Raw genomic sequence first — 15,736 nt, forward strand, 5'->3', positions numbered from 1 at the left:
ATGTATGGACTTATCTAACTCTGGGGATAAGGTGAATAGGCTAAAGTCCCACAAAGTCGGAGTGTTCCTTTAAAGCAAATAAGTGACTCTAAAAAATCGAAAGACATTATCTGGCAACACGCAGCATATTACCAATGTCTATAGATCTTCTCCAGGACTGAAGCACAGGATCTACTCAGCACAATGGTGACCAAAAAAACTACATTTTACAGTAAACTACTGGCAACACTGTTGCATATACCTGTTTTATAACTTACAGTGTATTACTGTTAAAATACATTTTGTGTGTGTGTCTTTTTTATCTTACACTGTTAAAGCCTTAAGCGCTCACCATTGTATTATTCTTTGAAACGACAGGGGGCGACTCTGAGTAATTGTCCTCTAAACCATCAGGAATCAGCGGTGAGAAGTAGTACGGTACACACATGACAATTTTTATTTTAGTACACACCACCAATTACACACTACAAAAGAATCATGTAAAGCAGTAAACCTTGAGATTATTACTTGTGATATTAGAACTAAATATATGGATATGAGAACATGTATGTACAACTAAATCAACAATCTCTTAAATATTTTCTAATTTCACTTATCATTTCATTAAGGCAAGGCAAGTTTATTTATATAGCACATTTCATACACTATGGCAATTCAAAGTGCTTTACACAGAAAGGAATTAAAATAATCACAAAATAAAAGCAAGGGAAATTAAAACAGTTATAAAAGAAATTAAAAGAGATATATGATACAGTTATAAAAATCAATTAAAAGAGTAAAAATATGATACATAGATAACTTCTCATCTGGCAAAACACCGGTGTATATTTTTCACAACTCCCAGTTTTACTATGCGATTTTCTGTCTTAAGTTTCATGAACATTTTTATTAAATACGGACCTTTATGTTCATTAAAAAGGCTTGTGTTATTGTAGGCTCATTTTGTAAATATAAGCATGTAATGTCGAGGTGATATCTGGGTGCCGGTGTGATGAGACGTACGTGCTCGGCTAGATTCACCTCGAAGTCGTTCATCTCCACACGCGCCGTTACAAAAAGTGCCGTGCACACCGCCAAGCGAAATGGGGCCTTGCGCACCCAACGCACATGACCGCCCACACCGCGATGACGTCAGTTGTACATTACACAAAACTACATGTAGTTGTTTTAAATTATGCTTTTGTTTGTATTTCTAAATAGCTTAATAATCTGAATAACTTTAATCTCATTTAATAATTTTAATATCTACAGCTAATTTAACCTCTAAACATAGATAGCAAAAAAAATGCAAAGCTATAAAATACACCACAATATCAATTCAGTTTTGTTAAATGTTGCATGTTGCAATGTAATTTTTTTTTAGCTCCATAGAACAGAACACTTTCAGATTGAATATTGCTTTCAAAGCAGTGTACTCTGTTAGTTCTCCGTGTAGATGAGTACAGATTCGTGCTGATATGACAGAAACTCATTTTTGACTGTGATCTGAGGAGAATATAATAGGATAAGTAATATTAGCCGTGTTTCCACTGTCGGGCCAGGCGTGATATGCGTGGCAGGGGCAGTTGCTTTTCACTGTCACTTCCGGGGCTTGATTGGGCCTCGTCAGGGCTTCATCTGGGCCAACGGCCAGGTTTTTTTTTTGCCCACCAAATACCTTGGTCCAAAGGCTATGTTGTGTATCTGGAGATTGCAGTGATCTGATTAGATTTTTGATAACATTTCCATTTGCTGGTGAAATTATGGGTTTGTGTGACATTGTTCCAGAGAGGCGTGTTACGGCGGCTTAAAGTGAAGCGCCAGAGCCCGGCCCGGCCCGGCCTGTTGAAAGCCCTGGCTCGCACTAGCCCGGCTATTCACTATCTGCTCCATTAGATGCATTGACCCAAACACTCAATAGCATTATGTTTAGAGTATTTGCTCCATTCATCTGATATCTTAAAACTCCCCTCAGATGTTTTACTGTAGTGTTTTTCCAGATCTTTTTGGAATCGACACACAAACCACTTCCAGTAGGGCAGATCAGAGAGGTCAGGGGTGATGCTCAAGTCTTCATAAACTCCTCCTGCTCTTCTGTAATCTCTACAAGGGGACTTTCCATCTGGTGCATAGAAATCCTGATCACTTGCCACTAATTTTGTGCAAACAACAGCACATAGATACTGTGCTTGAGGGAAATGTCTTTCATTAATTCCTCTCTCTCTGTGGAAAGCAACACTGTGATCTCCATGATGTTTGTCTATGGTGTTGGTGCAGATGTCTTTACGAAACGGACACTGGACCCAACAGCCGTGACAGAAGTGATCAATCAAAAGCTCATCTGGCCTGAACTTATAGTCCAGATTGGCAGGAAAAGTCTTTGTGTTGAATCTACTGCTCATATTAGACATTACAGGAGGAAGTTCTTTTCTTATCACATCTTCTAGGAGTTTGAAATCAACATGTTTGACTCCACGGAGGTCTTTTTCAGAGAAGATCAGGTCATCTGAGAGCGGCTGTGTGAAACTCTTCAACCACAAACCAACATCTCCTCTGTTCACTTGAACATGTTCAGTAGATTCATGTGCTGCTTTTATTATCTTCTGCTGCAGGAGTTTAATGTTCTCCTTCATCTTGGGTAAAACACTGACACTGAACTTATCAGTGATGTACCGACTGACTTCATCTCTGATGAATCTCTTGAAGTGATCTCTGGGATTATGAATGTAGTTCATGTATTTGTTGAAATCCTCCTCTTCTGCCAGTGTCTTCAGGATGTGTTTCTCCAGATTTGATCTGTTTCCATTCAGTGATGAACAGTTTGATCTCATTTCACCTGTCAGATCTCTGGCAATCTTATTGTAGACACTCTGCTCAATGGGCTCTTTAAGTTTCTGACAGATGATCTCTCCAAAAATGGCAGCTGATGTTGCTCCATGACAGTATTTCTGGAAAATACTATAGTACTCTGCTCTCTTCCTCTCTAAATAGAGAACATGATCATGGGCTTCCTTGAACAGTCTTTGTTGGTCAGTGATCATCTTGTTTGCCCTCTTACTGATGGAAAGAACCAAATCCATGAAGAATTCAATCTTGAACACATAATTCACTGGTCCTTTCTGATGTTCTGTTACTGTTTTCTTGATGCAATCTGTGAGTTGTTGAACGTAACTGATGTTGTATCCCATGTTTGAAATGTTAAATGACCGAATCATTCTGTCTGTCTGCTGAGCAACATCTGTGACTAATAATCTTATTTGAGCTTCATCTTCTGAAGAAAGAGTTTGAGCAAATCCACATGTTTCTTTAACTGTTTTTGTAGACTTTCTGAAAATAACATATTGAGAGTAAGTCGACACAGTAAAAATATCACAGCTCTCACTGCAATGGTATACTAGAGCACTTCTATAGATGTGTTTGAGGATATCTCTCACATCTCTCATTATGTCAATGTCTTTGATTGGGGGAGTGTCTGAGATAACCCTGTCCACACTCTGTTCCCAACACAAATCAAATTCTTTCTTCAGGGTTTCTTCATTGTTTGCTTTGTCTTTGAGTTGTAAGGCAAGTTTTTTGCTCTTTTCATAGAGAGTGTTTTCATGATGTGTCTTCAGAGCATCAATCTTTTTCTTCAGGTTTCGCTGCTGAAGAATCTCATTTAATTTCCTCTTTGTTTCTCTCACAATGTATTCCTGAAGCTCAATCATTTTTATGTCAAATGTTTTTTTCCACTGAATCAGTATATCTGCATCTGTGTCTTGCTCAAATAATTCTGACATTGAGTTTTTCACTTCTTCACTTGTCTTCTTCAGTTCTCTTTGAAGATCAGTTTCCTCAACCTCATGGATTGTTTCATTTTCTATTTTGTTGTGTAGTTTGTTCTCAGTTTCCATCATGGCACTGCGAAGACTCCAGGACCACTTGCTGTATTCGGTCTCCAGTTTCCTGTAGGCTGAAATCTCCAGAGCAGTTCTGGAGCTGAAGACAAATCGTTCCTTCAGTAAAGCCTCGCAGAGATTTCTAATACGGTCTTTTATGTCTATCAACATCATTCCATGTGACTTTGAGGCATGAGACATAATAGTTTTCTTTAGTTCTTGAATGTTCTCACAGTACTTTGGGTTTGGTGGTGCCATGGGTGGGTTTCCCTCCCAGAGCTGAGCAAAATACTTCACATCATTCTGAACATCAAATTCAATAACATCACTGAAACATTCTGCATCACAGACTTCCTCTTCAGCAGCGAGTTTTGTCATCTTATCCAGTGTCTGCAGCAGTCGTCTCCTTCCCTCCTCATACTTCTCTCCAGATGTGACGTCTGAGACGTTCTGATGCACAAATACACATCTGGGATTCAGTCTGACCTTCTTCATCCTCAGGAAGGCCTGAACAACAGACTGAAGAATGTCCTGCATCTCAGATGAGTATTCTCCAAAGATGTTAATTAATGTAAAATTTGCAAGACCAACAACAAATGTGGCCAATTCATTGTCATGATCTTTTGTTGAACTTCCAGTCAGGTCCAGAGCACGAAGACCCTCAGTGTCAACAACCAGAATATAGTCAAAGTTCATCTGTGTTTTCTTCTCGTCTGAGACTCTGACCAGCTGCATGAAAGCTCCTCTGGTGCACCTGCCAGCACTGACGGCAAACTGGAGTCCAAACATGGCATTCAGCATGGTGGATTTACCAGAGCTCTGAAGCCCTAAAACTGACAGCACAAAGACTCTCTGGTCTCCCAGTTTCTGGATGAGTTTATCTAGAACAGCAGAGATCCAGATCACAGGAACATGAGCAGCATCTCCATCCATCAGCTCCAGTGGAAATCCAGAGATCATCATCTCTGCTGCAAGACTCGGGAGAGAAGAGAAGTGAACCTGCAGATCTTTCTTGTTCTTCTTCACAGATGAACATGATTCATAGATCTGACCGATCTCCCTCATGATGTGCTCCAAACCAAAGGCTGCAGCTTGAAGATCCTCAGATATTCTCTCAAGTTCTGTTTGTTCAGCTGTCAGTTGCTCAGATTTATCATTGTTCTCTTTCAGTTGAAAGACTGTTGACCACTTTTCATCGTATTTGTGATGTAGATCAGAAAGGTCACCTGAGATATATTCATCCAGGAAGATTCTGAGCCATTTAAGAAAATACATATTGTTTGCAGCATGTAAGTTCATTTCTTTAATAAAGATCTTAATAAACTCCCTGATGTCAGATTCATGCTGCTGTTCACGGATTTTCTTCATCTCTGTTTTCTTTCTACTGATGTCCATTTCTGTCTCATTTGCTCGAGGTCGATGTAGTTCTTTGTTCTTCTGACTCCACTGACGCCACAGTTTCCCCTGACAGGGCAGAAATGAGTCTTTGATTTCTGTCCGGTCTTTCTTCTCCAGTAAACTCATCATCTGCTGTGCTGCTTCTCTTCCTCTCCTGCAGTCTTCATCATCTTCCTCATCGACTCTGATGTTTGAGTTTTTGGACACATCTTCAAGTCTGAAAGTGGAAGATGATTCTGAGAGACAATCATTTATAGTTCTTCTGAGTTCTTCAGATACTTCTGAATGATTTCTGTCTCTTAGACCAATCTTGTATTTCCTTTTCTTTACTTCCGTTACAGCAGATTCATTCTCAGTAAAAAGGCAAATGAGTGGCTTTGAGTTCCTGTACAGGTTTTGTATTATTGCTGCACTTTTGTCATTCCTGTCCAGTTGTGATAGCAGAACAACATTGACTGAGGACATTTCAGTGAGGATCTGCAGCTGTTTCTCGTGGTCTCCTGCATCACCGTGTAGATTACAGAACGCAACACAGTCCGTGAATTTATCAGCATATGATCCAGAAGGGCAGAACCAGGCGATCTCCACCACTCCATCCATCAGGACTCTGGTTCTGCTGCTGCCTGGGCAGTTCCTGTGGAAGAACGTGTTGTGTTTCTCATTGATCAGACTGTTCATCAGCTGAGACTTAGACGAAGACACAGAGCCAAACCTGAAGAAAGACACCATTGGAGTTTGTGCCTTGTAGATCGGACGGTTTTGAATGATGGTTTCATTGTTGGTGTTTCTCATCTTCCAGCTCTTGTTGATTTGTCTAAATGTCCAGAGAGGAAACTCAATCTGTTGAGTGTCTGGATCAGGAACAAGCAGAGGCAGAGCGTACTGACACTGGGACAGTTTAGTGACCATCAGCTGCTTCAGGAAACCATCAGCACAATGAAACACAGCCATCTGAACATCCATCGGGTGAATGCGCTCAGATTGTCTTGTTCCATCACTAGACAAAGACATTTCATGAAAAATATCACTTTCATCTTCAGATGAGTGATTGTCTCTCTGTTGAGTGTGATCTTCCTTGATTTTCTCTTTAGTTTTAATGTATCTTGCTCTGTAGTTCATCATCAGAAGTTTTTGTAGGAAAGTCTGAATCAGTTCCTCTTCCGCATAACAAGACTCATGGGACTGTAATGAATGTGCAGTTATCTGAAGAACATCTGCAGGTCTCATTTTATTGTGGTACCTGTCTTCAAGATGAAGTCTTTGAAATAGATTATATATTTCTTCTGCTCTGCTCTGCTCTGTTTCAATGTCCTTGTTTTTTATCTGTTTAATAGAAAAAAAACAATGATATATTTATTATATTCAGTCTTTTCCAGTACTCAAGCTTAAATATTTCTGACAAAAATAAAAATTATGTAATTGTATTACTCACCCTAAAGTTGTGCCAAACCCGTATGACTTCCATTCATCTTTGGAACAAATGAAGATCTTTTTGATGAAATATGAAGATCTTTTTGATGAAATCTGAGAGCTTTCTGTCCCTCCATTGACAGCTACGCAACTGACACTTTGACACTTCACTTTGACGTTAATTAAAGAGATCATTTAAAAAATCCATATGAGTTAAGCAGTTAAGTCCAAATTTCCTGAAGAGACTCGATCGCTTTATATGAAGAACAGATTGAAATGAGGTTCACTCTCGTAACACACGTGCTGCGTAACACAAGAATGAACCTCATTGGTTCTTGCTGAAGCTCAAACGTGCTGCGAAACATGATAATGAACCTCATTGGTACTTGAAGAAGCTCAAACGTGCTGCGTTACAAGAGAATGAACCTCATTGGTTCTTGCTGAAGCTCAAACGTGCTGCGTAACACGAGAATGAACCTCATTGGTTCTTGCTGAAGCTCAAACGTGCTGTGTAACACGAGAATGAACCTCATTGAGTCTCGCTGAAGCTCAAACGTGATGCGTAACACGAGAATGAACCTCATTGGTGCTTGCTGAAGCTCAAACGTGCTGTGTAACACGAGAATGAACCTCATTGGTTCTTGCTGAAGCTCAAACGTGCTGTGTAACACGAGAATGAACCTCATTGGTTCTTGCTGAAACTTAAACGTGCTGCGTAACACGAGAATGAACCTCATTGAGTCTCGCTGAAGCTCAAACGTGCTGCGTAACACGAGAATGAACCTCATTGGTTCTCGCTGAAGCTCAAACGTGCTGCGTAACACGAGAATGAACCTCATTGGTTCTCTCTGAAGTTCAAACGTGATGCGTTACACAAGAAAGAACCTCATTGGTTCTCGCTGAAGCTCAAACGTGCTGCGTAACACGAGAATGAACCTCATTGGTTCTCGCTGAAGCTCAAACGTGATGCGTAACACAAGAAATAACCTCATTGAGTCTCGCTGAAGCTCAAGCGTGCTGCGTAACACGAGAATGAACCTCATTGGTTCTTGCTGAAGCTCAAACGTGCTGTGTAACACGAGAATGAACCTCATTGGTTCTTGCTGAAGCTCAAACGTGATGCGTAACACGAGAATGAACCTCATTGGTTCTTGCTGAAGCTCAAACGTGCTGCGTAACACGAGAATGAACCTCATTGGTTCTTGCTGAAGCTCAAACGTGATGCGTAACACGAGAATGAACCTCATTGGTTCTTGCTGAAGCTCAAACGTGATGCGTAACACGAGAATGAACCTCATTGGTTCTTGCTGAAGCTCAAACGTGATGCATAACACAAGAAAGAACCTCATTGGTTCTTGCTGAAGCTCAAACATGCTGCGTAACACGAGAATAAACCTCATTGGTTCTCGCTGAAGCTCAAACGTGATGCGTAACACAAGAAATAACCTCATTGAGTCTCGCTGAAGCTCAAGCGTGCTGCGTAACACGAGAATGAACCTCATTGGTTCTTGCTGAAGCTCAAACGTGCTGTGTAACACGAGAATGAACCTCATTGGTTCTTGCTGAAGCTCAAACGTGATGCGTAACACGAGAATGAACCTCATTGGTTCTTGCTGAAGCTCAAACGTGCTGTGTAACACGAGAATGAACCTCATTGGTTCTTGCTGAAGCTCAAACGTGATGCGTAACACGAGAATGAACCTCATTGGTTCTTGCTGAAGCTCAAACGTGATGCGTAACACGAGAATGAACCTCATTGGTTCTTGCTGAAGCTCAAACGTGATGCATAACACAAGAAAGAACCTCATTGGTTCTTGCTGAAGCTCAAACATGCTGCGTAACACGAGAATAAACCTCATTGGTTCTCGCTGAAGCTCAAACGTGCTGCGTAACACGAGAATTAACCTCATTGGTTCTCGCTGAAGCTCAAACGTGATGCGTAACACAAGAAAGAACCTCATTGGTTCTCGCTGAAGCTCAAACGTGCTGCGTAACACGAGAATGAACCTCATTGGTTCTTGCTGAAGCTCAAACGTGCTGCGTTACAAGAGAATGAACCTCATTGGTTCTTGCAGAAGCTCAAACGTGATGCGTAACACGAGAATGAACCTCATTGGTTCTTGCTGAAGCTCAAGCGTGCTGCGTAACACAAGAATGAACCTCATTGGTTCTTGCTGAAGCTCAAACATGCTGCGTAACACGAGAATGAACCTCATTGGTTCTCGCTGAAGCTCAAACGTGCTGCGTAACACGAGAATGAACCTCATTTGGTTCTCGCTGAAGCTCAAACGTGCTGCGTAACACGAGAATGAACCTCATTGGTTCTTGCTGAAGCTCAGACGTGCTGCGTAACACAAGAATGAACCTCATTGGTTCTTGCTGAAGCTCAAACGTGCTGCGTAACACGATAATGAACCTCATTGGTTCTCGCTGAAGCTCAAACGTACTGCGTAACACGAGAATGAACCTCATTGGTTCTCGCTGAAGCTCAAACGTGCTGTGTAACACGAGAATTAACCTCATTGAGTCTCGCTGAAGCTCAGACGTGCTGCGTAACACAAGAATGAACCTCATTGGTTCTTGCTGAAGCTCAAACGTGCTGTGTAACACGAGAATGAACCTCATTGAGTCTCGCTGAAGCTCAAGCGTGCTGCGTAACACAAGAATGAACCTCATTGGTTCTTGCTGAAGCTCAAACGTGCTGCGTAACACGAGAATGAACCTCATTGGTTCTCGCAGAAGCTCAAACATGCTGCGTAACACGAGAATGAACCTCATTGAGTCTCGCTGAAGCTCAAGCGTGCTGCGTAACACAAGAAAGAACCTCATTGGTTCTCGCTGAAGCTCAAACGTGCTGCGTAACACAAGAAAGAACCTCATTGAGTCTCGCTGAAGCTCAAGCGTGCTGCGTAACACAAGAAAGAACCTCATTGGTTCTCGCTGAAGCTCAAACGTGCTGCGTAACACGAGAATGAACCTCATTGGTTCTCGCTGAAGCTCAAACGTGCTGCGTAACACGAGAATGAACCTCATTGAGTCTCGCAGAAGCTCAAACGTGATGCGTAACACAAGAAAGAAATGACAGCTTCAGCGTAGGTTCTGCCAGGAAGACTCAATCAGCGTGCCACGTATTACTTCTCTCCTAACCAATCATGTGCTAACACTCACAGTATAAAAGATTGGTACTTACATTCGTCTGAGTTCGCAGATGCTGACGCTGCCAAGTACCTCCATCCTCCCCAACCACCACCCAGATGGCACCTTCCCCTTCATCCTCCCCACCACCACCAGGATGGTCCCTTCCTTAACCTCCAGGGGGGGTCGGCTGCGCCCCTGCCTTCGTCTTCAGGCAGGATATGCAGATTCCGCTACCCTCGCATTGCTCTCTAAGGACGGGGCCTACGCCAAAGAACTTTATAAATTCATGCTTGCTGGGCTGTTAATAAATATACGCTGTTATATCAATTTATCTCCCGAGTCTTTCTGGTAGAACCTCATTGAGTCTCGCTGAAGCTCAAACGTGCTGTGTAACAAGAGAAAGAACCTCATTGGTTCTTGCTGAAGCTCAAACGTGATGCGTAACACAAGAATGAACCTCATTGGTTCTTGCTGAAGCTCAAACGTGATGCGTAACACAAGAAAGAACCTCATTGGTTCTTGCTGAAGCTCAAACATGCTGCGTAACACGAGAATGAACCTCATTGAGTCTCGCTGAAGCTCAAACGTGCTGCGTAACACAAGAAAGAACCTCATTGGTTCTCGCTGAAGCTCAAACGTGCTGCGTAACGCGAGAATGAACCTCATTGGTTCTCGCTGAAGCTCAAACGTGCTGCGTAACACGAGAATGAACCTCATTGAGTCTCGCAGAAGCTCAAACGTGATGCGTAACACAAGAAAGAACCTCATTAAGTCTCGCAGAAGCTCAAACGTGCTGCGTAACACGAGAATGAACCTCATTGGTTCTTGCTAAAGCTCAAACGTGATGCGTAACACAAGAATGAACCTCATTGGTTCTTGCTGAAGCTCAAACGTGATGCGTAACACAAGAAAGAACCTCATTGGTTCTTGCTGAAGCTCAAACGTGCTGCGTAACACGAGAATGAACCTCATTGGTTCTTGCTGAAGCTCAAACGTGATGCGTAACACAAGAAAGAACCTCATTGGTTCTCGCTGAAGCTCAAACATGCTGCGTAACACGAGAATGAACCTCATTGGTTCTTGCAGAAGCTCAAACGTTATGCGTAACACGAGAACAAACCTCATTGAGTCTCGCTGAAGCTCAAACGTGCTGTGTAACACGAGAATGAACCTCATTGGTTCTCGCTGAAGCTCAAACGTGCTGCGTAACACGAGAATGAACCTCATTGGTTCTCGCTGAAGCTCAAACGTGCTGTGTAACACGAGAATGAACCTCATTGGTTCTCGCTGAAGCTCAAACTTGATGCGTAACAAGAATGAACCTCATTGGTTCTCGCTGAAGCTCAAACGTGCTGCGTAACACGAGAATGAACCTCATTGGTTCTTGCAGAAGCTCAAACGTGATGCGTAACACAAGAATGAACCTCATTGGTTCTCGCTGAAGCTCAAACGTGCTGCGTAACACGAGAATGAACCTCATTGGTTCTTGCTGAAGCTCAAACGTGCTGCGTAACACGAGAATGAACCTCATTGGTTCTCGCTGAAGCTCAAACGTGCTGCGTAACACGAGAATGAACCTCATTGGTTCTTGCTGAAGCTCAAACGTGCTGCGTAACACGAGAATGAACCTCATTGGTTCTCGCTGAAGCTCAAACGTGCTGCGTAACACGAGAATGAACCTCATTGGTTCTCGCTGAAGCTCAAACGTGCTGCGTAACATGAGAATGAACCTCATTGGTTCTTGCAGAAGCTCAAACGTGATGCGTAACACAAGAATGAACCTTATTGGTTCTCGCTGAAGCTCAAACGTGCTGTGTAACACGAGAATGAACCTCATTGGTTCTCGCTGAAGCTCAAACGTGCTGCGTAACACGAGAATGAACCTCATTGGTTCTTGCAGAAGCTCAAACGTGCTGTGTAACACGAGAATGAACCTCATTGGTTCTCGCTGAAGCTCAAACGTGCTGCGTAACACAAGAAAGAACCTCATTGGTTCTTGCTGAAGCTCAAGCGTTATGCATAACATGAGAATGAACCTCATTGGTTCTTGCTGATGCTCAAGCGTTATGCATAACATGAGAATGAATCTCATTGGGTCTTGCTGAAGATCAAACGTGCTGTGTAACACGATAATGAACCTCATTGGTTCTTGCTGAAGATCAAACGTGCTGCGTAACACGCGAATGAACCTCATGAGCTCTTGAAGAAGCTAAAACATGCTGCGTAACACGAGAATGTACCACGCACATCAAGCGAACATGCTTGAGCTTCCGTTTACCACAAATAATAAGAATTATAGTATCTCATTACATTTATATAGCGCTTTTTTCGGCACTCAAAGTACTTTACATTGAAGGGGGGAATCTTCTCAACCACCACCATTTTGCAGCATCCACCTGGAGGATGCGACGGCAGCCATATTGCGCCAGAACGCGCAAAACAAGTGATTTGTGAGTTTATAAATGTTTATATGAGAATAAAAGCCTAAATTAAATCTTTTCATCATATAAAGCGATTGTGTCTCTTCAGAAAATGTGTACCAAACAGTTCAATTCTAATGGATTAGTTTTAGGATCTATTTATGAACTTTTCAGTTCATAACTATCGCTTTTTGAAGCGTCCGTTTCGTAGAAAGTGTCTGTTGCGTAGCTGTCTATGGAGGGACAGAAAACTCTCAGATTTCATAAAAAAGTTCTTCATGTGTTTTCCGAAGATGAACGAAAGTCTTGCGTGTTGGAAACGATTTGAGAGCGAGTAATTAATGAAAGAATTTTCATTTTTGGATAAACTAAACTTTTAACTACACACTTGATTTTAATGAACTGATTAAAGCTACAATTTGTCTTTCTTTCTTTTTTTGCCACTAGGGGTTGCTAACATAACAAAGGCAAAGATTGATGATGCAATAAATAAGCGGAATCATGGAAATTGTCGTCATGCCGAAGGATCTAATAATGTTTATGGATGAGTGAAAACATTCAGCTGGGCGTGATTGCTAATGAGAGACAGATAAGTTATTAGCGCCACACGCGAGATCCGCGGATATAAAGGAATGAGGATATTTCATTCTACCGAACTACCCGCAAGTGCAGAATTACTACTCTCACACAGGTCAGTTTATTAGACGAATTAAACTTGTGAGGTAACGCAGCGCTGTTTCACTTGGTCTAATGTTACCCTATCACTAACCTGCATTTGAGTGTGTTGAATTTGATAATGTTATTCTATGTGTTAGTTTGTTAGCTGTATGAGACTAGCAGTAAGCTCAACATTAGAATAACATACAGATCCATTCTAACATTTCATCATGTTGAGCTATATAACATTGATTAGTTTTATGTACATTTGCTCACCTGTCTAATAAAGTACATGCAAGAGCGGTGTCTCTGTCAAGTCGAAGTTTGTCGCGAAGCTCTCGGCATCTCGAAAACACCACGCCGATATTGATCCATGTTTTATTTCTCCTTTTGTCCCAAAGTCTGCTTGCCATGATCCATAATGTTTGAACGAAACAACAACCGCCTACCGCTAAACAATTACGCAGTTGTCTACATCTGTCGCCATGGTTACTATGGCAGTACGAGCGGAAACCAGGGATAACGCGGATATTACGTCATTGACAGTCGACAAGTGACGGGTACTATTTAAAATTATTTCTCTGAATTGACAAATTCTTGGAAAAATTTAGGATAATGTAAGTACATCATTGAAAAAAAATTGAACACTGTGCAAGTGGTTTTTGGATATTGTGATACAAAATTCTTACATATTGTACCTTTAAGTCAAAGAAGTTGCAATAAGAGTAAGTTAAAATATTTCTGTACAGTCACTTAATGTATTTATTGGCAGATGATATTTGATGAATGATGATCATACCTCGGTGGAAACTTTGATCACGTCACTGTCTACGGTGTAGTTGAGTTTCCCCACCGCTGCACACTTGATGTCATACTCAGTTCCTGGTCTCAGATCAGTCAGAGTAACTGTGTCTTGATCCTTCAGCACAGGTTCAGATCTCCAGACTGTGTCATGCTTCGGTTTATACAGTAATCTGAGCTCCTCTGTAGCAGGACATGATGGGGGGACCTTCAGAACCACACTCTGACCTTTAACCTCTTCAGTGATTGGACAGGCTGGTGTGGATGGAGGAGTAAAGCAAACGACTTCATCACATTCACTTCCGTACAGAATAATGCAGGATCCAGGATGATTCTCCATTTCCTTTGAGGACACAATGAATCTGTCTTGTTTACAGCTGTTTAAATTGATCAACTTCTTAAATATCTTCAAGTTGTCCCTCATGGTCTTTTGGATCTCATGAGTTAGCCAAGAGTTTCGCTTGAAATCAAGGCTCTTCTCATCCGTTTCTCCTTGTGCTGAAGGACTCAGATAGGCAGTTTGTTGAAGAAGCGCATCTGAGCAGTTCAGTGACGTGAATGTGTAACTGACCAGATTCCCGACCTCCAGATCCATCTTGATGAGATCAATGTTGTCTTTTACCTCAACTTCTTTCAACTGTCTGAGGATTGTTTTAATGATCTCAGACTCTCTTTCTCTCTCATTCAACCATTCTGCAAGATTACTTCCTCTAAATGGAGATTTATCATGTTCTTGAAGAAGATCATTCAGTGTGGTTTCCTTCATCACATTCCCGCGGATGTTTGGCAGCAGAGAGCCGAGTGTCTTCACGAGTCTCAACTTGTACATGTAGCAGTTGTGCTTCATGTGCAGAATCTTATCATGAAATGCAGCAAAAGTCAGAGCAGGAGAGTCTTTCAGAAAATCACTGCATTTCATCTCTGTTGTGTTTAAACTCTCAATCACTGATTCTATCTTTATGATCAGATCCATGCTGATGTCTTTATGAAGTTTTGAAGCTCTTGAGTGAAGTTTGTCCAGAGGATAAAGCCAAACTCTCAGTGGAACCGCCAGCTCTTGGTTTTCTTTCAGCAGTTTTGGAAGATCAGCGAAAACCTTCAACGCATCTTCAAAAGAGGTCGGGTTAGACGGTAGCTGGAAGTCGCCATAAAAAGTACAAGTGAATTTTTTGACTGCAGCTTGCTGACTTTGATTCACACTAAGAACAGCATTTGCACCCAATGAAATGATGCCCTGCAGTTTCTCAAGAGCCACTTTTACTTCTCCTTTTACTGATCGTTTGTTCTCATTTGAAGAGACTTGTCTGTCAAACACAAAGCATGCATCTGCTCCATACAGCATTGCTGTCACTACATGTGTGGCGATGTCATTATCATCGTGAGTGATGTTTTTAGAAGGCAAATGATTAATGGTCAGTTCTTCAAACCTGCTGGTTGATTGATAATGTAGCGTTAGTCTCTGCTGTTTGAAAGAGGTCTTGGTGTCTTTGAGATATTTTGCTGCTCCACTAACATGGATGAGATCACCTAAAAGACTCAGTTTGAGCCCACCGTCAATATTCAGTAATTTAGATTTGTCCTGAATAGAGTCTGAAGCTGTAACATTGAATCCTGTATTAATTTGGGCACAAGAGCAAATATTCTGCTGCAGCTGCTCTTTACTCCAAAGTCTAATACCTGTGACAGGAAAAATGTGTTTCAACAGTGAATTTATTAGAATTGCATTTCGCATCAGAAAATAGTTTTCAGTAAACCAGTCATATTTTTAATCTGATATGATGTTATATTTTGGTACCTGGTATTAACACGTCCTTTCTGCAGTCGTACAGCATGCCGAGCTGGAAGGGTCTCCCAAGAGCTGCTGTTTCAATCACATTCACTCCCACTGAATCCATACTAAAAAACAAAACATGTCAGAGGAGAAACAGATCCGTGAGGTTTCAGATACTGAGTCACACATTAAAGCTGCTGACAGTGTTCAGTGTGCATCTGCTATCTGGGTAATATACGGAGAGAGAAAAGTGGGGGGGAAAATCACATACCTTGCAGGTTTGA

The 15,736-nt window shown here is 41.7% G+C and overlaps 1 protein-coding gene across 1 annotated transcript; it reads right to left on the bottom strand.

Moving 5' to 3' along the window:
• Positions 1-420: 420 nt before the first annotated feature.
• Positions 421-15,679, bottom strand: LOC306999058 (interferon-induced very large GTPase 1-like). Its single transcript, XM_079613464.1, has 3 exons — positions 15,477-15,679; positions 13,680-15,358; positions 421-6,578 (listed from the first exon to the last, which is right to left on the bottom strand). Exons 1-3 carry the CDS (start codon positions 15,574-15,576, stop codon positions 1,872-1,874), a joined length of 6,486 nt encoding a protein of 2,161 aa, XP_079469590.1. The 5' UTR covers positions 15,577-15,679; the 3' UTR covers positions 421-1,871.
• Positions 15,680-15,736: the final 57 nt, after the last annotated feature.

The sequence above is a fragment of the Phoxinus phoxinus genome, assembly GCF_949152265.1.
Source record: "Phoxinus phoxinus genome assembly, chromosome: 1".
NCBI lineage: Eukaryota > Metazoa > Chordata > Actinopteri > Cypriniformes > Leuciscidae > Phoxinus > Phoxinus phoxinus.

What these genes read in the sequence shown, in the direction of transcription:
- LOC306999058 (XM_079613464.1), bottom strand. Translation starts at nt 15,576, where the DNA reads ATGGATTCAGTGGGAGTGAATGTGATTGAAACAGCAGCTCTTGGGAGA. An exon ending in AAAGGACGTGTTAATACCAG is followed by an intron (nt 15,359 to 15,476) that starts GTACCAAAATAT and finishes TTCCTGTCACAG; the next exon opens with GTATTAGACTTTGGAGTAAA. An exon ending in TGATCAAAGTTTCCACCGAG is followed by an intron (nt 6,579 to 13,679) that starts GTATGATCATCA and finishes TCTATTAAACAG; the next exon opens with ATAAAAAACAAGGACATTGA.